The sequence below is a fragment of the Danio rerio genome, chromosome 18 (assembly GCF_052040795.2).
Source record: "Danio rerio strain M-AB ecotype USA chromosome 18, GRCz13ab, whole genome shotgun sequence".
In the NCBI taxonomy this organism is placed as follows: Eukaryota; Metazoa; Chordata; class Actinopteri; order Cypriniformes; family Danionidae; genus Danio; species Danio rerio.
In genome coordinates this window covers 20262227-20286685 of record NC_141038.1, presented here as the reverse complement: position 1 = coordinate 20286685, position 24459 = coordinate 20262227, and the positions used below count along the sequence as shown (strand labels likewise).

Sequence of the window (24459 nt, the reverse complement as noted above, 5' to 3'; positions counted from 1 at the left end):
ACTTGTAATTTTGGCTATTCATATAACATTAATGTAAACACAAGACAAAAAAAACTATTAAAATTGGAAATATATTTGTTTATTAGAATTTTTGTTTAACTTGTAACACAGATTTCCTCATGTAAACAACATACACACAATAAACCAGCAAGATCTCGGCTTGACAGCCATATTTATTACAGAAAAAAAACACAGGCATGTTAGTGCCATGTGAAAGCTCTGTGATTGGTCGGCTTGGTATCAATGACGAGTCTGTGCGTGGCTGTGCAAGCACGATGGAGCGATTGTTTACAAGTGTGACGTCCCTTGAAGGAGCTCCGGATGGAAAGTTTTGTTTAGTGTTTACCTCATGGATAAAATTGTCCCAAAATTGTACCATCCTGCCTTAAAATGAGCGAGTTTGAGCCACTTTTACATTCAGGAAGCGTTCAGAAAAAACCAAACACCAAGGAAGTTGCTAAGACAGTCCAGTCTGTTGACATTATCTGAGGACAATGTGGCCCTTTTGTTTTGAATGATGTGAGCTGAGAGTGAGAACAGTCTCTTACAAGTAGGATCACTGAATCAGCATTTGAATTTTGGTGCCTAATTTTGTTGCCACTGGTGCTGCGACAAGGACGTAAGAAGCATCAAGCAGTACATCAAAGGCTCGCACTGGTACACATTATGTCACAAAGACTAATTCTTACAGGAACATTGGTCACAACATTTTTAAACATTTAAACAAATTTGAGGGATACGGACGGCAGCATCGGATGTTTAGGCATTTGTTCTTGTGTCTAGGAAACGTGTGCACGCGCACATACACACACGCACGCACGCACGCACGCGCGCACACGCACACACACACACACACACACACACACACACACACACACACACACACGCACACACACATACACACACTCAACACAGGCAGCCGGAGCGACTCCCTTCAGATTCAATCTTACATATGTTAAGCCAGCATTTAAGGGACAGTTAACACAGAAATGAACATTTACTCATTCACTTACACACAAGTGGTTCCAAACCCTTGAATTTCTTCTGTTGAACACAAAAGAAGGTTTTTGAAAAATGTTGTAAAAAAATTGGCCAAACTTTATTTTGCTGGTCAGTTTGTTGAATTTAAGTTACATTGTTTCTACAGTACATGCCAACTACAGTAATTCTCAGTAGACCGTTGGGTTGGGGTAAGGGTAAGTTGACATGTACTTGCAGAGTTTCTTATAGTCAGTTAAATGTCTATTAAAGCAGCAGTATCAGCAGATATTGGGCAGACAGTCTACTAATACTCAAATGGACCATCAAAATAAAGTGGTACCGAAAAAAACCACAATAGTAGGAACGAAAAATACTATGGAAGCCAACGGCTGCTTTTTTTCAACATTCTTCAGAATATCTTCCTGTACTGACATTATTAGGACCCACTGCACATTGTAACAAAGTGCTGCCATGCTTCTCTTGGATGGATATAAATTACAACAGGCTGAGCTTTACTGCTGAATGAGAGACACACAAGACTTAAGTTTATTCAATTCACATTTATTGCAAGTGTTTGGCCTGCTGGGGTAATCAAGCTGAAATTGCCAAGTGGAGTGACCAATCACTGTTCTCAGTCAGAATGAGTGATCGGTCACACTACACTGTCTGGAGCGGTGATCGGTCACTCTTCTTTCTGGAGCAGTGATTGGTCACTCTGGGGATGATGAGTGGAGATTGTGAGGCAGGCCTTCTCGTCTGGAAAAGAACAGAGTCAAGAAAATCAGTGTCGATGTCTAAATGAACCTGAATTTGAGTATGAATTACCATGACCTCTGACCCACAGAGAATTCTATATAAACATATGTGTTACTAAGCTCAGTCATTTGTCATGTCACTTAAATGAGATAAATTACCTTTTAGAATGTGTCCACACTAGCTCCTGCTCCTGAAGTAGGCATAAGCAGCACAGACACCTATGCCGACTCCGACCCAGGTTGCTGGACTGCTTACCGTGGCTTTCACAGCACTTTTCACATTGTTGGAGATCCTTCTTCTCCATGAAGACTCGCTGTTCGCTCTCTCCTCTGTTTTTCCAGCTGCTTCTCTCTCTGTTTCTCCACTGGTCTTTTTCTCCTCTGTTTCTCCAGCTGCCTCTCTCTCCTCTGTTTCTCCACTGGTCTTTTTCTCCTCTGTTTCTCCAGCTGCCTCTCTCTCCTCTGTTTGTCTTTGAGAGCTGCTGTCATAATCTGAGAGGACCTCAGTTGTCTTGTCTGGGCCCCACATGATGATCAGAGGTTTATTCAGTAAATGAGTGAAGTTCAGAGCTTTTTGTGCTCGCACTGCATCGAGTCGATGATGGAAAGTCACAAAGGCATACACAGGAGAGACGATGTTGTTTCTGCACACTTGCACAGTCGAGATGGACCCCAATGGACCAAACTTTTCAATAAGCTGTTGTTCGGTGACCATTGGGTGCAGATTGCTCACAAGCAGTGTCTTCCGCTCAATATAGTGGTATGTGGGGAGCACAGGATGAGGTTCCTGTTCCCGTCCTGAATGCTCAAAAGTCACATAAATGGATCTGCAATTATTGTCTTCATCATAGGACAGATCCAAAGAGTGGATTTGGGTGAACTGTTTCATTGACTCAATCAGTTCTTGTACGTTCACCTTTGGGTCCAAAGTCAGAACAACCAATGACCACTCGCGATTATGGTTGTCTGAAGACTGATTTAAGTGAGCATCCATAGCGAACGAGTCCTTCACAATCACAGATTTGTCTATTCGTACAGTAGCTGTGTGATCCACCAAGTTACTGTCCTGAATGCTGGCTTATGCGCTGTTCTAGTATGGAACACTAATATAGAACACATTCTGTGACTGTCGTTGCTAAGCAACCATCAGCTGAAAGCGCATGCACACACACAGGATTCTAAATTGTTTATAAATGAATCTTAGTTTGTTAAGTATTAGATAAAGTATTTATTACTATTGTTTTATCCTAAAGATGATTGTTTAATGTGCTCTTAATTATTATTCATTAGAAAAACCACCATTACTATGTTAATTGTTTTCATATGTCCTATTTAATGTAAACATCACAAATGCTTTGGAGGTACATATGTAACAATTGTCAAGCCAATAAAATAATCGGACAACCGCACCCTCTGCATTGACTTTGTCTGTGTGTGTGTGGGTATTTTTAAAGGTTTAACATATACATCTATTGAAAATAACCAGTTTCTGTTGGTTTACAGAAGCTTTTAGCAGAAACCTTTGTCTCCTCAGCTGCTTCAGTTTATTTAACGTAGGATTGAGTGTGGGACATTTTCTTATCTGAAGATATTCAGTCACAGCACTAAACCTACCTGCAAGAGTGATTTATATTTGACTGAATAGAGTTGATAAAATAATAATATTCACGAGTGTAAAACTCCTAAATTCACCTCTCACACGATATCCCTTAATAATCTTCTGAATATATATAGAAATAAAGTATGTATGTATGTATGTAAATATTATTAGTGCTGTCAATCGATTAAAAAACCTAATTAATCATGATTAATTACATTTAAAAGACTGAAACTTGTCATTTTGGCTATTCAAAAGTAAAATTAATGTAAACGCCAGACAAAAAACAATTCAAATTGTAAATATATTTGTTTAGAATTTTTAGAATTTTGTTTAACTTATAACACAGATTTCCTCATGTAAACAACATACCCACAATAAACCAGTAAGATCCCAACTTGACAGAAATATTTATTACAGAAATAAAAACACAGGCATGTTAGTGCCATGTGAATTTCAAAACATTCAATGCCAATAAAGAAAAAATTGATTTCCATGTTGGATTCAAAGTGGACTGCAAAAAAAACTATTTTGCTTAGTCCTCCTTTACATTTAGCCAGGTGCTAAGACAGTCCAGTCTGTTGACATTATCAGGGGACCTTGTGTTAATGTGGACCTTTTCTTTTGAATGATGTGAGCTGAGAGTGAGAACAGGCATGTTCACAAGCAGGATCACTGAATCAGCATATGCACTTTGGTGCCTAATTTTGTTGCCACTAGTTCTGCGACAGGGATGTAAGAAGCATCAAAGGAGTACATAAAAGGCACGCACTGGAAGTATGCGTTGTGTCGCACCAAAGACTAATTCTTGCAGGGACTTTAGTCACAATATCTCTAAACATTTTAACAACTTTTAGGGATATGGACGGCGAAATCTGTGTCGTTTAGGTGTTTGTTCTTTTTGCTAGGAAACGAAATAGACACAGACATACACTCACGCACACAAACAACACGCCCAGGACAGCACAGCCGGAGCGACTCCCTTCAGATTCAACATGCATTATCGCGTTCATCAAATTTGCTTAAACTAAGCGTTGTTAAGTCTAGCTGTAGTGAATTTACACTGTATTAAATGTTAATGGTCCACGATCAACAATATTGAATTTAAACTGTATTAAATGTTTTTAATGGTCCAGGATCAACATTTGTGAATTTACACGGTATCAAAATGTTTATGATGGTCCAGGATCACCTTTAGTGAGTTTACACTTTATTAAATGTTTTTGATGGTCCAGGATCAACATTAGTGAATTTACACTGTATTAAAATGTTAATGATGGTCCAGGATCAACACTAGGCAACTTAAATTGTGAGGAAACAACCTTCTCCAGTAGCCTAGTGGTAAAGTACTGTGGCTTGTAACACTGGTCTGATCAAGGTGATTCAAGTTCGATTGCCATCCCATGTGTCTTGCTGATCTTTCCTCTCTGCTAGTTCTCAGAGTAACCTTTGTCAGTTGTCTTGTGAAATAAAAATGATCAAACTCTAAAGATATTGAGAAAAAAAAATATTAAAAAGTTTTTGTTGGTCCAGGATCAACAATAGTGAATTTACTCTGTATTAAAATGTTTATGATGGTCCAGGATCAACACTAGAGAACTCAAACTGTGATCACTACTCATCATCAGGGGCCTAGTGGTAAAGTGCTCTGGATTGTAACACTGATTTGCTTAAGGTGACTCGAGTTCAATTCCCGCCTCATGTGTCTTGCCGATCTTCCCTCTCTCACAGTTCTCAGTAATCCTCTTCAGTTTGTTTTTTTAAATAAAAATAATCAAAGTCTAAAGATATTCAGAAAAAAAACTATTAAAATGTTTATGATGGTCCATGATCAACACTAGGGAATTCAAACTGTGATCAATAATCAATTCTAGTAGCCTAGTGGTAAAGTGCTCTCTCTTGTAATACTGACCCTCTCTCTCAGTACTCAGAACATCAATCTTCGAATGTCTTGTGTAATAAAATGATCAAACTCTAAAGATATTCAGAAAAAATATATATATAAATGTTTATGGTGGTCCAGGATCAACAATAGTGAATTTACACTGTATTAAAATAATGATGGTACAGGATCAACAATACTGTATTTAAATGTTTCTGATGGTCCAGGATCACCTTTAGTGAATTTACACTGTATTAAAATAATGATGGTCCAGGATCCACAATACTGAATTTACACTGTGTTGAAATCTTTATGATGGTCCAGGATCAACATTGTTGAATTTAAACTATTAAATGTTTTTGATGGTCCAGGATCAACAATAGTCAATTTACGCTGTATTAAAATGTTTATAATGGTCCAGGATCACCTTTAGTGAGTTTACACAGTGTTAAATGTATTTAATGGTCCAGGATCAACAATTATGAATTTACACTGTATTAAATTGTTTATGATGGTCCAGGATCACCTTTAGTGAGTTTACATGGTATTAAATGTATTTAATGGTCCAGGACCAACAATAGTGAATTTACCTTGTATTAAAATGTTGTTGGTCCAGTATCAACATTAGTGAATTTACACTGTATTAAATGTTTTTGATGGTCAAGGATCAACAATTGTGAGTTTACACAGAATTAAAATGTTTATGATGGTCAGGTATTAACATTAGTGAATTTACACTGTATTATATGTGTATTATATGTGTAGAGCAACCAACTCCCATGTGGAAGGCCGCTGGTTCGATCCCAGCTCGGAATGGGTTTGGTGGTGTAGGACTGGCGGGGTTACACTAGCCGTTTGAGCATGTGTTTGGGTCTCCATGCCTGCAGCTTCATAATGTTGGGGCCACAACGGCAGCATTGCTAAACCCAGAAGTAAGGAGATCCACAGAGTAGTGTTTTGTCATTATTACATATTTTTAATACTTTCCCATTTTATCACCAGAGTATTGTCCATGAATAAACCCAGTTTGATCAACTTCAATAATCAAAGGCAATATTTTTTTCTAATCTCAAAGCTAACACATTAAACAGTAATTTAAAATCCTTATTGAGAAGGCTGATATGAAGAGCATTCTTCTTCTGGTTTTCTCTTTTCAAGTATGAGGCTAAAATTAGCTCTCAAAGAGATCTAGGCAAAGATTTAGTTTCAAAAGAAAAGTTTAACAGCAATTCCATTACCACCAGAGTAGCTTGAATTCTTTCCAGTATCTTGTTTTTCTAGTTAATTTTTAACAAAAAACTATCAATTATTACATATAATTAGCATAATTTTTTATTAGTGCTGAACAAAATATTGGTTGAACATCGATATCGCAATGTGTGTATTCGCGATCGTCTCGACGCAGGATTTGATCATTTATTAAAGAATAAAGGTGTTCTTAAATGATATTATATAAATTATTTATACATGGATAATCATGTTATTTTGTGTTTAGTTGTTCAGTTTTTAAATTTATGTACTGTTAGACTCCCAAGAAACCTTTAATTTTTGCTCTCACTTTTTTATATGCTTGTAATTTATTGTTTTTTGCAGATGCACTGCATAGAAAAAGACTTGATCACCCCAGTCGATGTAACTAATGAAATCTTTCTTAATGGGGCTGTTCAAATCATCTGATGAAAAAATAGAAATATATCACAATGTATATCACAGCAAAACAAAATATCGCAATGTCAGATTTTTCCAATATTGTGCAGCCCTTATATGTATAATGGGTCATGATGTAATTCAATGTATTTTACTCCTAAAACATTCTTGCTGTCATTGTGCAAATGTTGAAGCATTTTGGTTCATTGTTTCATGGAGGATGCTGTTTCTGGCATGCATGGCTTGAATGCTTATGAGATGTCATTTAAAAAAGTATCTTTATGTTTTGGATTAGTTGTTATAAGAGTAATAATGTAATTACTTCAGGGATGTCTGTTTGCCGTTTTCTGGCTCCACCTGCTGAGGAGCTTCTTATTAAAGCATTTCTCAGTTTTACACAGAGTTTTTTTTAACCTATTCAAAAGACATGTTGTGTGTCTTGATGTTGCATTTTAATACTTGTGTTTTTTAATTTTCATTCAAATTTATATGACTTCAGTCTAGGGCTGCACCATATATCGTTTCAGCATCCATATTGCTGTGTGTAAATCTGCATTATTCACATTACAGGATTTGCAATGTCAAGTTGAAATTTTAGTAGCCAGTAGGGCTGGACGATTTGGCCTGAAATCTAAATCTCGATTAATTGAACATTTTAACTCATCTACCACTAATGAACGAATATTTTATTCATTTGTTTTGTCCTTATAGTTTACTGACAAGTTTTGTACAGTAAATAATATTTTCACATATTACAAGTGAGAGCTTTTTAAATGAAGGGTCCATTACTTGATTTTAAAATAATTGGAAGAAACACACACTATCTACTATCTATGATTATGTATTGAACATAAACGTTGAACAACTGAAATTAAAACTCACACGGCCTAAAAAGAGCAGTCAAAAAAGTACAAGTAAAAGTAACTGAAAAAAATGACCTGGAAAATTTGTTTGATTATAGGTTCTGAATGTTGTACTTTTCGATTAATCGCCCAGCCTTAATAACCAGCCACCACAGTTCAGAACGTAATTAGTGGATTCTGCGCAAAGTTTAACCCTAATATAGTGAAAGGTTGTCATTTGGATGTCTTTCTAAAGACTTGTGACCTGTGCTTAAACAAAGATTAATTGTATTTATTTATACAATGAAAACTAAACAGTGAATGTTTTAAATATGACTGAATTTTCTGAGTCTCAATACTATTTAAGAAAACCCTAAAAGACAATTTGTTTCATTTGGATCTTTATTGTAATGTACTTTGTTGTAACATGCAAAATACAAAATAATCTCAATCAATCTAATATTACCATTTCCAAATAGTGTTACTAGTCATCTTTTGAAATTAGATTTTTATTACAATATATATGAAAAGGAAAAGAAAAAAAAGTAAAAGTCCGTTTCTTTTCCACATCATGCAACATTTCTTCAGTCTATTTTTCCCACATAAAGAAGGTAGTGGCAGACTTTCTCAGCACATTTTCCTAAATAGATCAAATTTAGTGTGTTTGATGAATTTAAAACTTGCCTCCTTACTAACCGTTTTAATCTCAGGCATGTGCCGGTATTGATGCAGTGTTAATGATTCGTGAGGTGTACCTGATGTTTCTTCAGGCCACAGGTGTCCCTAACAGATTTATAATTGTTGCCGGTTAATAGCACCACAAAGCAGCTGCATTACATTGGGTTTACCCCACCCGCTGTTTTTGTGTAACCGGTTTCTGACTCGCCGTGTTTGTGTTTATCACTAGTCTCCTGTGAAAAACGGAACAAGCATGGACTCTTCACTTACTGCTGCACAGATCCGCGAGAAGTTCATCGACTTCTTCCGCCGCCATGAACACCAGTATGTCCACTCATCAGCCACCATTCCACTGGATGACCCCACGCTGCTCTTCGCCAATGCCGGAATGAACCAAGTAGGGAGATTTGAACAAAGTTATATATATATATATATATATATATATATATATATATATATATATATATATATATATATATATATATATATATATATATATATATATATGTAGCGCAGTGTTTGTTTTGTCCACAAGATGTCGCTGTGACACTGTTTTATTTAGGTATTTGAACGTTTCTTATGTTGTTTGAGCCTCTTGGCACACCGTAGTGTTGAATATGTGCGCAGTGCGCCGTAATTTCCTCAGTTTGTGTTATCAACACTGATAGGTAAGACGTGTTCATGATAGCAGGATCCTTATTTAAAATGCATCTTTGTTATTAATGCTCAAGAGTTCTTTTTACTGAGATATTCTGTGTACTAAATTGTAAGGAGCAAATGGAGAGTTGTATAGGGAGTTAAAAGGTTGTTTTATTTTTTATTTTTTGTGATAGAGTGATTGAGGGAGTGTGCGGCTCATGCAAAGCCATTGTGTTGCAGTAGTTAATAATAATGAATGTTTTGTGTTGATATTTGACTGAGTTTGTGTTATCAACACTGATAGGTGCCCTTCTGACAAATAAATGGTCGAGTCACGATCGCGAACCTCTCTTTGCCTGCATCTCCAGTTTACCACCCCACAACACATACAACACAACGCAGAGTAGCAGCGGTGGTGCTAGAGGCCAGCGAGCACGCAGAGAGCGCATGGGTTACATTTTGGTGCCGTGACAACCCGGATTGTGGCAAAATTACACCGACCAGGAAGAGTATTTAACACCCAGTGATTTGATTGCTGAACTCTGTAATAGATGAAATTTAATCACTAAACTGGTGATTTTGGGGATACAACACCGGCATCTCGATATCCTTTAAAGCCTGCTTGCAATCTGAACTGTTTATGTTTTAATGTGAGTGATCTATTGTCATGAAAAATATTTTTTTGTGAAAAAAAAAAAAAAAGACTATTCAGAATTGAGATTTCTTCCATTTGTTTCTGAGATTGTATTGCATCTAATTAATATTTAGTGAGAAATACTACAGGCCTTTGAGTATAAAGTGACAAGTCATCTTAGTTTAGGAATTTTTGGCATAAGTGTTTTTTTTTCTCTGCATATATCTGACATAGCTTATTATTTTTATTATTTTTTTTATGGAATTTTTTTTTCTCATTCCTACAAAATTGAACATTTTACGTAAATACAACACATTGATACAATTAAATTACACTACAAATTAACCTGCTTGCACATAGTAAACATTTTTACAAAATTTACAATGTCACACAGATATGCAAACTCAACTCAAAATAAGCAGAGCTCCTTTTCTGGCACATCCAGTCACCTGCCACCAGTTGAGCATGTCCAAAATGACCCAATGCCACCCTTAGAAAGACAAACTCCACCACTCCCTACAAACTCCTTTTATGCTGGCCAATATGTGACACCAACTCAGACATTTAGGCTGCCAGGCACTGGGGCCTCAGGGCAGGTACCGCCACTCTGCTTTGACAATAGCCCAGATACAAGGCCAGGTGAACATGCAGAAAGGGCAGTCAATACCTCTGTTTGCAAACACAGTGACTATGGGCCATTAGGGACCATGACTACGCAAAGCTCTGAGCACCATAGCTTCGCTAAAATGCCAGCTGAGCAGCTATTGCCCAGACCCCTTCCAGGTGCTTCACATCATCCAGTACAGTCAAATAGACCGAGCCCCCAGGCTTACTCTGTGTATTCAAATCCCTTTCCTGAGCCTACAAAGAGTCTTCAGGGAGGACCAGCAGCACATATTACACTCAAACACGTAACTATGGGGCAGGCCCATCAAATGTATTCCCCTGAACCCACGCTTCTCACTGGTCAAGTTCAAAGCTATAGTGGATCCACCCCATTACCACCATTTGCTAATGCTAGGGTTCCCAGCATGACTCTATACAACCCTCAAGTAGCAGTGGATCAGGCAAATCTTGATGCTCCTTTTCAAATGTCTCCTCCTCCCCAACAAAATATGCAGGTTGGTGCTCTTGCTCAACTTCCCCTATCTACATCGGCCAGTCAGTCAGCCTACCCACATGTGACACAGTTCAGGCCCCCTGATCAAGTAGCCACAAATCAGTGTCCTCCAATGGCAGCTCATGGTGGTTTCATGCAAACTCATCAAGTAAAAAATGTTCAAGTTTTCACAGGAAATCCAGACTGTAGGATACTGGTGGAAGACTGGATTCGAGATTTGCAGTACCTTCTGGAGGCAATAGAGCTCCCAATGCACCTTCGATTTTCAACTGTTGTGCGACATCTGGGTGGTGAAGCCAGAAATCTCATCTTAAACCTACCTCCCCATGATCAGACCCCTGAGAGAGCATTCGAGGAACTGAGGGCTGAATACAGTGACACAAGAGGCTCTCTGGATCCTCTGGCTGATTTCTATGAGCGGAGCCAGTATTCAGGAGAGTCTGCATGTTCTTATGCTATTGCACTTGATGCAAAGTTACGGACGGTAGAGGAGAAGGAAAGAGGAGGTAGACCCTTTCTAGATCGAGATAGCAAATTAACCCGACAGTTCATGCGGGGTCTTACAGATGAGGAAGTGTACACAAGAGTCGCTCCAATGGCACCCAGGCTTTTGAGCTTCAGAGAGCTACAAGCTGAGCTCCGAAGTTTAGCCAGAGAGACTAAGAAGTTCCATACACAGAGTAAAGCAAAGAAAGCATTTGCTCAGGTACATGTAGCTTCGAGAGGGGGGGAAAACACCAAAATGGATAGACCAAAGCATGCATCTGAAATATCAGAGTTGACAGAAATGGTAAAGAAGTTAGCCCTAATTCAGGAAGAACAAATGGCTAAGTTGTCCCAACTAGAAATGAGAATGGCCTCTCCATCCCTTGCATCCCCATTAGCTGTCCAACCAGGGAAGGGAAAAGCAAGCCAGAGTGTGGGTTTTGTGTGTTACCGGTGTGGAGAACAAGGCCACACAGCCAGAGTGTGCCGAGCAGTACTTCCTGAATCAAGTCTGGCTGAGGCCCAACAGCCTAAAACTTCTGCTGATGGGCACCTGCACTTTGCTCAAAATTTAAACGCTTAGTGCCCATGGCAGCCGGGGCATCCATGGGTACACAGCAAGGACCCCACTCACCAGTAATGAGGATTTCCACTAAGCGAGGGGACACTGCCCTAGTGGGTCCCAGGAATGAAGGGGAAGTGGAAGTAAATGGCAAGGCATGCAAGGCTCTCATTGATTCTGGCTCTCAGATAACCAGTATTACCCACGATTACTGGCAGAGTCACCCAGCACTACAAAAACAGAAGCTACAGTCTTCTACAATAGCTATAGAGGGTGCAGCAGGTCAGACAGTACCCTATCATGGAGTCCTACACATTGACCTGAAAGTGCTGGGAAAAGAATTCAAGGCAGTACCTACTTTTGTTGTTCCTGATTCCGACTATCGCTCTTCAGTCCCCCTGTTAGTGGGAACCAACGTAATACGAGCCTCTCGAACCCATCTTCAAGCAGCTTATGGATCGCAGTTTCTGCACCAGGTCAAAGAAAAGCATCCTGAGTGGTACACAGCTTTTCTGAAGGTGGGGAGCACCAAGCAAAGGGGAGTGCATGACATTGTGGGTCCTGCTGTTTACACTGGTCATACAATACACATCCCTGGTGGGAAAGAGATGGATTTAAGGTGTAAGGTCAGAACAGGCCCTCAAAGGAAGACCTACACAGCTCCTATCGAAGGTCATCCCTCCTTAAAGCTCCCTCAAGACATCTTAGTTGCCAAAGTACTTGTGAATGTGAAAAGAGGTTGTGCCGCTGTTAGAGTGATGAATCTTTCCCAGCAAGTGGTTACAATCAAACAACACACAAGACTGGCCAGTGCAGTCCTAGTGGACAAGGTGGTAGAGTTCCCTGATAAAAAGCATGGTGAAGCTGGACACAGCGGGGCATGTCTCAGTCTAGACCAAGTAGTAGCCAGCTGCGGTGTTGACCTAAGTAAAGCTTCAGTGGAAAGTGAGGACCAACGTGTCCTACTTAAGGACCTGCTGGACAAGAATGCAGATGTGTTTTCCCAACATCCTCTGGACTATGGTCACACCACAACAGTACAGCATGAGATTCCCTTGGTTGACCCAAGGCCGTTCCGAATGCCATACCGCAAAATACCCCCCTCCCAGTGGCAAGATGTAAGGCGGTTATTGATGGATATGGAGACAGCAGGAGTTATTCGCCCCAGTAAAAGTCCTTATGCATCACCTGTGGTGGTTGTGACAAAGAAAGATGGGTCACTGCGATTGTGTATTGACTACAGGAAACTAAACTCCTGCAGCACACGAGATGCATTCCCTTTGCCTAGGATAGAGGAGGCTCTAGAGGCTTTAGGACAGGCAAAGTATTTCTCGACCCTCGACCTTACCTCAGGATATTGGCAGGTGGAGGTGGCGGAACAAGATAAGCCCAAGACGGCATTCAGCACTCCTATGGGTCTGTTTGAAGCCAATAGGATGCCTTTTGGGTTGCAAAATGCACCCTCCACATTTCAAAGACTGATGACCTCCTGTTTTGGCGATTTAAATTTCACCCACCTCCTTATTTATCTTGACGACATCATAATTTTCTCTAAGTCTTTTAAAGAACACTTGGAAAGGCTCCAGATGGTTTTCGATAGGCTTCGAGAACATGGTTTAAAGCTTAAACCATCTAAGTGCCAGCTTGTGAGGAAGGAAGTGCAGTACTTGGGTCACTTGGTGTCAGCAGAGGGCATCAGGACAGACCCAGAGAAGATCAATAAGGTCAAGGATTGGCAAAGGCCGACTAACTGTGTAGAAGTGTTGCAGTTTTTGGGATTCACAGGCTACTATAGGAGGTATGTTAAGGGCTACTCTAACTTAGTTTCTCCTTTATACCGCCTTACCTCCGGCGACCCTAAAAGAAAGAAAAGAGGAAAGCAGAAAAATCCTGGCCCACACCAGCCATTTCTTTGGACTGCTGAATGTGAGGAGGCTTTTCAGTCTTTAAAAGAAAAGCTGATAAGTGCTCCAGTGCTAGGCTATCCAGATTACAGTCAGCCCTTTCTGCTGCAGACTGACGCCTCAGGAACAGGGCTTGGCGCAGTTCTGGTGCAGGTCCAAAATGGGGCAGAAAGGGTAATTGCATATGCGAGCAGAGGCTTGAGCCCACCTGAGACAAGGTATCCGGCACACAAGCTTGAGTTTCTTGCTCTCAAGTGGGCAGTTACAGAGAAGTTTCATGACCACCTCTATGGACGCAAGTTCTCTGTTCTGACAGACAATAACCCTCTGAAATATGTAATGACCTCAGCCAAACTGGACGCCACCGGTCAGAGATGGGTCTCTCATCTATCCATATTTGATTTTGACATTCAGTATCGGAGGGGACAGGATAATTCAAATGCTGATGCCCTCTCGCGAATGTCAAATCAAGAGGTGGTGGAAACACTGCAGTCCTGCCCACAGCAGTTGAGGATAAGTGAACCAAGTCCTGAGGAGGCACATACCACCCAGAAGATTGAGGGGGTCGTAGGAGAGGACACAGTTCTTATAGAGGAAACGGAAAGCTGTCAGGAGACTAGGGAGGTGTATATGGATGTGGGGATGGAGGCACTGCCTGCTATGACTATAATGGAGCTCCGAGCGATGCAGAGGGAAGATGGGGTTATCGGTCCTGTCCTCCACTTCAAGAGTAGGAACCACAAACCAAGTCACAGTGAGAGGATAGAAGTGGGAGCTACTGGGGGTCTTCTTTTAAAAGAGTGGAAGAGGCTGGTGGTAAAAAAAGGAATCCTGTACCGCAGTATCAGAGACTGCCACAAAGGGGTGATTGAACAACTAATACTGCCTGAAAAGCTGCGAGAAACCATTAAAATAGCCCTTCACAATGACGCAGGGCATCTGGGATTTGAGAGGACACTACAGATGATAAGAGAACGATTTTACTGGCCAAGAATGTTCCAGGAAATTAAGGCTTGGTGTGAACAGTGTGAGAGGTGCTGCCTAAGGAAAACTCCCACAGCCAATGTCAGGGCACCCCTTGTCAGTATTCATACCAGTGCCCCAATGGACCTGGTCTGTGTGGACTTCTTGATGCTGGAGAAGTCCAAGGGTGGTATAGAGAATGTGCTTATAGTTACGGATCACTTTTCCCGTTACGCACAAGCCTACCCCACTAGGGACCAAAAGGCAAGCACAGTAGCCAGAACCTTGTGGAGGAATTTCTTCTGCCGATTTGGGTTCCCTGCAAGATTACATGCTGATCAAGGCCGTAATTTTGAAAGTGCAATTGTGAAGGAGTTATGCAAGTGTACGGGCATCACTAAAACTCACACCACGCCCTACCACCCCCAGGGAAATGGGACCACTGAGAGATTTAACCGTACTCTGATGAACATGTTAGGAACCCTAGAGCCTCACTTGAAGTCCCGATGGCATGAGCACATTGATGCCATGACACATGCATATAACTGCTCACAGCATGACTCCACTGGCTATAGCCCATACTACCTAATGTTTGGCAGGCATCCGAGGCTCCCAGTGGACCTCATTTTTGGTTCCCCCACGACAAACCAGCCATGTGAATACAGCGAGTATGTTCAGACTCTGTATGACTCCCTGAAGCAGGCCTATGCCCTGGCTAATAAGACATCTCAGCTGGCAAAAGGACAACAGAAAAAATATTATGACAAAAGAGCTAAGAGCGAGGACCTGAGTCCTGGTGATAGAGTCTTAGTCAAAGTCTGTCATGTGGAGGGAAGACAGAAGTTGGGAGATCGATGGGAGGCGCGGCCTTATGTTGTGGTCAGGAAGCAACCAAATTTGCCTGTGTACGTGGTGCGACCAGAGGATGGAGGAGCAGAGAGAGTGGTTCATAGAAACCTTTTGACCCAGTGTATGTTTCTTCCTGTGGAGCAAGACGAACAAGTGATCATGGAAGGGAAAGAATCAGTTGGAGAGATAAGCGAGGCAGGCATTGAACTGGAAGCCGAAGAGGATATGGAAAGTAATGGTTCAGATGAGACTCTGGAAGGAACCTGTATTGAAACAGCCAATGAGCAAGGGGAACCAATGAACACACAGGAGGCAGACACATGTACAGCAGAAATGAGTGACAGAGAGGAAGTGCGTGCAATGGACAGTGGTGCCACCTCCACACAAGGGCCCAACTCTCCAAGGAGAAACCCCCAAAGAAATCGACGCCCTCCACTTAAACTCTTACTGGAATCACAAGTTGTGAATATGGAGAGTGATCAAAAGAAGATAGAAAGAGGGAGGAAGTTGTGGCTAAAGCTTAAAAATAAGAGGAGCAGGACACTCACAGAGCCATACTGCATACACACTGATAACAGTTAGCTACCCCACATACACCATCTATACACATTCAATCAAAACACATTTATTGTTTTAATTGCCCAAGAGCATACCACTTTTAAGTTTTTGGGTAATCTGATGGCTGGGACGCCATCAATTAAGGAAGGGGTGGATGTAGCGCAGTGTTTGTTTTGTCCACAAGATGTCGCTGTGACACTGTTTTATTTAGGTATTTGAACGTTTCTTATGTTGTTTGAGCCTCTTGGCACACCGTAGTGTTGAATATGTGCGCAGTGCGCCGTAATTTCCTCAGTTTGTGTTATCAACACTGATAGGTAAGACGTGTTCATGATAGCAGGATCCTTATTTAAAATGCATCTTTGTTATTAATGCTCAAGAGTTCTTTTTACTGAGATATTCTGTGTACTAAATTGTAAGGAGCAAATGGAGAGTTGTATAGGGAGTTAAAAGGTTGTTTTATTTTTTATTTTTTGTGATAGAGTGATTGAGGGAGTGTGCGGCTCATGCAAAGCCATTGTGTTGCAGTAGTTAATAATAATGAATGTTTTGTGTTGATATTTGACTGAGTTTGTGTTATCAACACTGATAGGTGCCCTTCTGACAAATAAATGGTCGAGTCACGATCGCGAACCTCTCTTTGCCTGCATCTCCAGTTTACCACCCCACAACACATACAACACAACGCAGAGTAGCAGCGGTGGTGCTAGAGGCCAGCGAGCACGCAGAGAGCGCATGGGTTACATATATATATATATATATATATATATATATATATATATATATATATATATATATATGTATATATATATATATATATATATATGAAAGTTTAGCAAAAAAAAGTGAATGTATGTGCCTAATTGGTTGAAGAATATTACATGTAAATGTTATCATTATTTTGATAGTTTAAACTGTAGAACACAAAATAATTTTAAAGATTGTTGGAAACTGGTAGCTTATTAACTTGTTTTGAACATTTTTTCAAAATATCTGCTTTTGCGTTTAACATCATAAAGGAATTCATAAAGGGTTTAGAGTAAGTTAAGTGTGACCTAATTAATAATATTTTTGTGAATTATCTATTTGCTTTTTTGGATATTACTTTCAGTTTGTGAATGTAAAAGGAAGGCAGAATTTCACCGTAAATTGCAATATTAAAGATAAATGTTATTGTTTCCTAGAAGAAGAGATTATCACTTTTTTATTGTCATCTGTGTTTTTTATAGTTTATAGTTAACTATATTATATATAGTTTTATAGTTTGTAATGTAGTCAAACGTTTACAAATACAAGCGCAGCTGTTTAGAGCTCATTTCTGGTTAATGATGTCAGAATTTACTGGTATTTTGGAATGGATGTGTCAATGATCTTTTCTGGAAAAATTCCGTAACGTCCTCGCCTGTGTGAACAGCACAGGTAAAGTCGTGGTAAAGTCTGGTAAAGTCGTTCCGTTAATTTTTCAGATATTTACAGTATCACTGTGTGAAAGGGGCTATTGACTGCACTTTGAGCGCCCCCTGCTAGCCTCACTTACACCACTTCCAACAGCAACCTAGTTTTCCCATGTGGTCTCCTATCCAGGTACTGACCAGACTCAGTCCTGCTTAGAATTCAGTGAGTAACCGGTCTTGGGCTGCAGGGTGATATGACTGTGATTAGATTATCTATATGGGTTAAAATGACCAATTTTAATTATAATACAAGTTGTAGAATTGATGTAAATTTGTTTATATTCTTTCTGTATCAGAATGGAGGAGAGCCGTATTCTGCCTGGCAGCATGAAGGATAACTTCTGGGAGATGGGGGACACTGGTCCATGTGGGCCGTGCAGTGAGATCCACTATGATCGCATTGGAGGCAGAGATGCTGCACACCTGGTCAACATGGATGACCCAAATAAGCTTGAAATCTGGAATTTGGTGTTCATCCAATTCAACAGGTAAACTTAAAGCTCTTTGCTACTGTACAGCTAGCAAAGGTAAAAAGCAATAAAATACAAATAGATAATAGCTTTACTGCTACTTATATAATGTATTGTTCATAGGGATGCACAGAAAACTAAGAGATATTATGTTGGTTATTGTCTTGTATAAGAGATATTTTTATTCATCCATAGAAATGCACAGAATACCACTACCGTGTGGATTATTGGCATTGGCTTTTATCCCTTTACCTGCCCCACCAAGAAAAACATTTCTGAATTACATTTCTTAACTCCATAAGTCGCTAGTTAACAAACTCAATGCATTTTTTTCAGCACATCCCATAGTTTTTAAAATAGCAACCTCTACCAAATGGTTGATAAATCAGTTTATGATAAAAGTACTGGAATTAATAAATATACTATGAAAATCTGAAAAATATTAATTTATTTTTAAATTTATTTAATATTTTTTTAATATATATATATATATATATACAATAAAACCTAAATCAAATGTGGTAGTACAACAGGACTATGTTTGTTTTTGTTTTTTTGTAAACCAACAATGCTGTGTAGTGTAAACCGTTATTTAAAACAGTCATTCTTTAAATGACTTGAACAGTCACTAGCCCCTTTCACACAGTGATACCGGTAAATATCCGGAAAATTTCCGGAACGACTTTACCGGTATATTCAAAAAAGCGCTGTTCACACAGGCAAGGACGTTACGGAATTTTTCCGGAAAAGAGCATTCACACATCCATTCCAAAATACCGGTAAGTTCTGACATCATTCACCACAAATGAGCTTTAAACGGCTGCGCTTGTATTTGTAAACATTTGACTAAATTACAAACTCTGTGGATGATCAATATTGTGAACAACTTTCGCAGGATCACTTTCGCATGTCGAGATGTGCAGGCGCTCATATGCGCACGCAAAGCTTGAAGGTAAACAAACAACGGCTTATCATAAGCATCTCATCGATGATTATTTACACAGTTGGCATTAAGAAGAACATGTAAACGTGATCTAACTAACTTCTAGCAGCTAAATGTGTCAGGAAAAATATTCAAAGGCTTTTATCCTCACAAACCGCGCGGACGTAAATGCGTCTGACTGTTGTGATTGGCTAAAGCAGACGTCTCACGTCAGCACGTTCTAGACGTGCACGCGCTTCTTACGGGAATCTTCCTTCTGCATTTACACCGCGCAGCATTCCGGCAAATTCTCTTTCCGGAAAATAGCCAGAACGAATTTACCGGTATTTTCAAAAAGGACCTGTTCACACATACAACCGTTCCGGAAAATTGCCGGCAATTTTCCGGAAAGGTCTGTATGTGTGAAAGGGGCTATTGACTTTATTTGGGCGGGCCACCAGGTATATTAACCACCGCCCAACTATATTTAGTGACACCTTTTTTGTTTATTTTTATTTATTATTATTATTTTTTACTATTTCTATTATTCTTTTACACTATATTGTATCTGTGATCGATTAAGTATAGGAAAAATCTCTCTTGTTTCTCTCTTTCGTTCAGTCTGCACGAAACTTGTTAGTATTCACACAGTCTCACATGCTCTGCAGACACACAGAGATGCTACTTTTTTGGCATTTCATCCGGCCAGGTTTCTAAATTTCCTAAAATGGATTTGGCTTTTGCTTTCTAAAGCTGTTGTTAATCATATGCGTTTTTGCATTATCTTTTTACTGAAGCCTACTTTCACTTGGCTTTGCAGTTGAGTGCACCTGCACAGTCGCGAGAGTGAGTGAAACATTCCATAATTAATTTTTTAATCCAAACAACTCAGAAAATCTTTACTACGAAGAGGATGAAATGACTAGTCTAAACTGGCTACAAAATAGATGTACATTATTAGTAATGGTTAATCAAGGCATTTGCCTTATTTTAATATAGTTTTTTAATACTTACTCTCTTATGTCCATTTAATAGTTTATTGCTCTTTTCAGGGTGATGCTTTTCCAGAGCTGCGGAAAGATCCTGATATGGTAAAGGATATCATCAATGAGGAAGAGGCACAGTTCCTTAAAACCCTCAGCAGAGGACGCCGCATCCTAGACCGCAAGATCCAGAGTCTCGGAGAAAGCACAACTATACCAGGTGAAGCACATGATACCACAAAAAATAATAACTAATAGGGATTTAATGATTCACCGTTAGCCAGTTGAAAATCGATTCAAATATGTGACGATACAAATGTGGGTAAAATGTTGAATGAATCGTGATACATGTTTTGAACAGAGGGGATGCTGTTTACTGGTGCAAGCTCACTTCACCTGCACATCAACGTCGAGCAAGAGGTGGGCGACAGAGTAAAATGACAGCGGTGATGTGCGCCAGACAAAACACAAAGAGTGTGCAAATACTGCAAAAACACATCTATTTTGACAAAAATGATGCACATAAACCATCAGCACAATGAAAAACTACTGTCACAGACGTCTATTACCAAAAAACTATTAACCAACTAATAAACCAAACCACGTGGTTCCACTTGCCTTAGCAATTGCTATGGAGATCAGAGGGTAAATCAGTGACTGTTTACATGGACATCAGTAATCAAATTATTTGCCTTAATCTAATTAAGACAATAATAAGATTAAGATGTTTACATGAGTTGCTTTTTGAATGATCCTTTCATGATCCTTTTCTAACATGTTATAACAAATCATTCGATTAACATCATTGCGTCACCATGCTATCCGCATTTCCTTGAGTTTTGTGTAATTTTGGGTGTTTCATTTTTTATTTTGTCAATTTTAACAGCAATTTGACACTTTCACTTTCATTCTGGAACGTGTGTGTGTGTGTGTGTGTGTGTGTGTTTCAAAACGCGGTGAAAAGTTCTACATGACGGTTGCAACTAAAATCGGCGTCTTAATTCGGTTTCTCTTTAGTTCGATTATGACCTTAATTGGATTAAATTAATCAAAAATCGCTGTTTACATTGTAGACTCTTAATCAGAGTATTGTCTTAATCGCATAAAAATCAAATTATTAGTGTCCATGTTAGCTTATGCAGTGTTTTTATATCGAAAGTGCAAAGATCTTTTTCAGACTAAAACAGAGAGTTGTTCTTTGACAGAAGCAGGTATTAGATTAGTTTTTCCCCCTCCTTTACTGTATTTATAAGGTACAATTCACCCTAAAATATCATTCTGTCTTCATATAATGATGTATTGGTAGCCGCAAAATCACACATGACGTGAGCTGACCGTGAGGTGTTACTACAGAGGGCGGACTATGATAGACGCGCGCGTGTCTGCTTCAGTGAACAGAACCTGCAGGTTGTGACTAACAGGTAATAAAGTAGTAAACAACATTCAGTTTGTGGAACAGAGTGATCGTTCAGGAGCCGCTTGGGAAGTATGAACAGCAGTGGAAATGAAACCGAAAGCGTGCACATTATTTAAATAATCATCTCGCATTTTAGAGTTATGATTACGAGCATGAACTCTTTTGAGTTCAGAGGTACACAAAAATGCACGTCAACATGATATACTTGATAGCGCCGACATCAGCGACGCCGAAGAAATAGTAAACCTGCCTAAACTGCTGAGAAGAGCCACGACTGTCCTGTGTAATGAAAAGACGGCCACCCTGTCACTCATCTTGCCCAACATGAAGACAGCCATACATAAAAACCTCTCAGACAGATACACATCAGTTCAGAATTATTTTATAGAACTGCTGATTACCTGGAAATGTAGATTGCACACACAAAAAATGCAAGTGACCAAACAAAGCCTTGAGCTCTTACTGTTTAATTCAATTGAATTGAATAATTTCAATAATATTTTATAAGAAGTTTTTAAATTGTTTGATTTTCCAGAGACAGTCCTGTTTAATTTATTTTCTTAAAGAAGGTTCAGTTTAACAAGTTGAAACAAAAGAAATACATAAAAAATAGTTTACTTGGTAATTAAAAAAATTTTAAAAAAAATTTTGAATTTCAGTTTAATTTTCAATTTTTATTCCAAATATCGTGATACATATCGAATCGTGAACATTATATCGTGATACACATTGTATCGTGAGCTGAGTGTATCGTTACACCCCTAGTATTTAGTTTGTATTATTCTTGTTTTGTTTATAAAATAGCAATTAAGTTATGGCAGAAAATATTTTATATTTAGCAAAAAAGTGCTGCATTTAAGAAAGAAATGAAAGCACTCTTCACCTTCAATTTGTTTTAAATAATTTTGCTTAAAAATCGTGACTGAATCATGAATTGTGAGATTAGTATGGTGAATCTTATCGAATTGTGAGTCCAGTGAATCGTTATATCCTTAATAACCAGATGATAATTGTTTTTAAATCAATAAGAAATCATTGAGGTATGGTTATTATAGATCTGTTAGTTTATGCATTTTTAAAAAAGAACCAACTTTTCAAATTTATAATGAGATCTGTTTAAATATCTGGTTGTCACCAGAAATATTCTGCTATATTTAATCAAGAAAATCAATTTTAAATTTGTCTAAATTTATTCCTTAACAACACATATTAGTATTAAATGGAAATGAATGGAATTTCATACAAATATTTCACAACGAATATAAAACATTTTATACTTGACCTTTCACATTTTATCCATTTGATCTCAATCAAGAATGAGCTAGCTTTAAACAGTCCACAACACCTCAGCTTATTTCTCTGATTAGTTGAGTTCACTGTTTTTGTTGAAGACATTTTTATTATAAGTATTTATATAAATTTATATATATATGTATTATAAGTGTTTATATAAATACCTATTATTAAAATAAATTACTTTATTTTATGTCAAAAGTAGAATACCAAGTAAAAACTGAGAATTTAATGATTTAAACGTGGTGACATGGGCCAGTGGGACACAATGGAATTGGTTACCGTAGAAACCGGAAGCCACAGAATGCTGGCCTCTATTTGTGAGTTCTATATGTGACATCACACTGTATGTTACTGCAATTCTTGTTGGTTTGTTCATTCTGTAGCTCTGACAATTCAAATATGGGTCAGCTCAGTTCAAGTTGTAAACCGTCAAGAAATGATTGTGGCAGTGTGGACTACTATCATTGTACACCACCACAATCTTCCACAGATGAAGTGGAAAACAATTTACATCTAGAGAGAGATGTGGAAAGAGGAAAGAAGCGTTCTTCTAAAAAGAAGAAATCAATTTGGAGGTGGGCCTTTTCCCATCAAAGAGGTGGCAAAAAATACACCAAGGCCTCATCTGACCACAGTGCTGAAGTCTCTCCTGCTGCCTGTTTGGCTCCTGACAACAGTGCTGCCCTATCTCATACAGCGGCCAGTTTGAGTCCTGACAGCAGTACTGAGGAGTCTCCTGCTGCCAGTTTGAGTCCTGACAGCAGTACTGAGGTCTCTCCTGCTGCCAGTTTGAGTCCTGACAGAAGTACTAAGGTCTCTTTTGCTATCTGTTTAACTCCCAACTGCTCTGCGGAGTTCTCTTCTGGTGTTGCCGTTTCGACTCATGACAGGAATACAGAGGTCTCTCCAGGTACTGCCCGTTTGAGTCACGACTGCTATACCGAGGAGTCTCCTGCTGCTGCCTGTTTGAGTCCTGACAGAAGCACTGAGGTCTCTTTTGCTATCTGTTTAACTCCCAACTGCTCTGCGGAGTTCTCTTCTGGTGTTGTCGTTTCGACTCATGACAGGAATACAGAGGTCTCTCCAGGTACTGCCGGTATGAGTCCCGACTGCTGTACCGAGGACTTTCCTGATGCTGCCAGTTTGACTCCCGACATTTGTACTGAAGACTCTCCTAATGCTGGCTCTTTGAGTCCCTACTGCAGTACCGAGGACTCTTCTGATTCTGCCAGTTTGAGTCTCGACTGCTATACGGCTGAGTCTTCTGCTGCTGCCAATTTAAGTCCCGACTGCTGCACTGAGGACTCTCCTGATGCTGCCAGTTTAAGTCCCGAATGCTGTACCGAGGACTTTCCCGATTCTGCCTGTTTGGCGCCTGACTGGATTAAAGAGAGCTCTACTTCTGCCTGTTCGAGTCCGGACAGCTGTACTGAGGTCTCTACTGCTCCGGTCCCTCCGGCTTCTTCCTGGACCGTCTATGTGTCTCCTGCACCTGTCCGCTTGGTGACAAATTGGAGTCCAGATGTTTTTCTTCATTCCTCATTTTGTGTTTTAATGTCATTTGCATCCTATTTCTGATCTGCTGTAAATAAAGCATTCTTAAAAATGTGATGTTTTATTTTTATTTTGCATATAAAAACAATTATAGCCACATTGATTACTTAAATGGTGTAATTTTTCAAGTAACATATGGTCTAATTTTAATTTGGTACATTGCTTTTGAGTATTGTGATATTTCTTGTTAAATTTTATTTCCCTGTTTAAGGAGATTAATGATAGTTTTTGAGTTAAATTTTATTGTGTTAACTTATTATTATTAT

At 39.2% G+C, this 24459-nt stretch overlaps 5 protein-coding genes across 13 annotated transcripts in view; 4 read left to right on the top strand and 1 right to left on the bottom strand.

Annotated features, from left to right (window-relative positions):
• Positions 1-24459, top strand: part of dennd4a (DENN/MADD domain containing 4A) — a 343904-nt gene that overhangs the window by 252013 nt on the left and 67432 nt on the right. The window lies entirely within an intron of this gene.
• tgm2l (transglutaminase 2, like) overlaps positions 1-24459 on the top strand; it is a 63885-nt gene that overhangs the window by 31486 nt on the left and 7940 nt on the right. The window lies entirely within an intron of this gene.
• Positions 1522-7773, bottom strand: LOC797383 (uncharacterized). Its single transcript, XM_087293104.1, has 3 exons — positions 4888-7773; positions 1896-4590; positions 1522-1737 (listed from the first exon to the last, which is right to left on the bottom strand). The coding sequence occupies exon 2, from the start codon at positions 2728-2730 to the stop codon at positions 1915-1917; it is 816 nt and encodes a 271-aa protein (XP_087149230.1). The 5' UTR covers positions 2731-4590; positions 4888-7773; the 3' UTR covers positions 1522-1737; positions 1896-1914.
• Positions 7734-20539, top strand: LOC797305 (alanine--tRNA ligase, cytoplasmic). Of its 3 annotated transcripts, none has more exons than XR_015514874.1 (4): positions 8498-8779; positions 17848-18039; positions 19996-20146; positions 20288-20539. XR_015514874.1 is itself a non-coding variant. In XM_087293126.1 (3 exons), the coding sequence occupies exons 1-3, from the start codon at positions 8636-8638 to the stop codon at positions 20365-20367; spliced, it is 375 nt and encodes a 124-aa protein (XP_087149252.1). In that variant the 5' UTR covers positions 7734-8635; the 3' UTR covers positions 20368-20539. The 3 variants fall into 3 exon arrangements, 1 of the variants encoding a protein (XP_087149252.1); XR_015514875.1 differs by lacking the exon at positions 8498-8779 and adding an exon at positions 17425-17714; XM_087293126.1 differs by lacking the exon at positions 17848-18039 and having other exon boundaries at positions 7734-8779.
• LOC147839708 (uncharacterized) lies at positions 22446-24247 on the top strand. Of its 2 annotated transcripts, none has more exons than XM_087293101.1 (2): positions 22446-23549; positions 23727-24247. In XM_087293101.1, the coding sequence occupies exons 1-2, from the start codon at positions 22985-22987 to the stop codon at positions 24215-24217; spliced, it is 1056 nt and encodes a 351-aa protein (XP_087149227.1). In that variant the 5' UTR covers positions 22446-22984; the 3' UTR covers positions 24218-24247. The 2 variants fall into 2 exon arrangements, with proteins under 2 accessions (XP_087149227.1, XP_087149226.1); XM_087293100.1 differs by having other exon boundaries at positions 22846-23410; positions 23453-24247.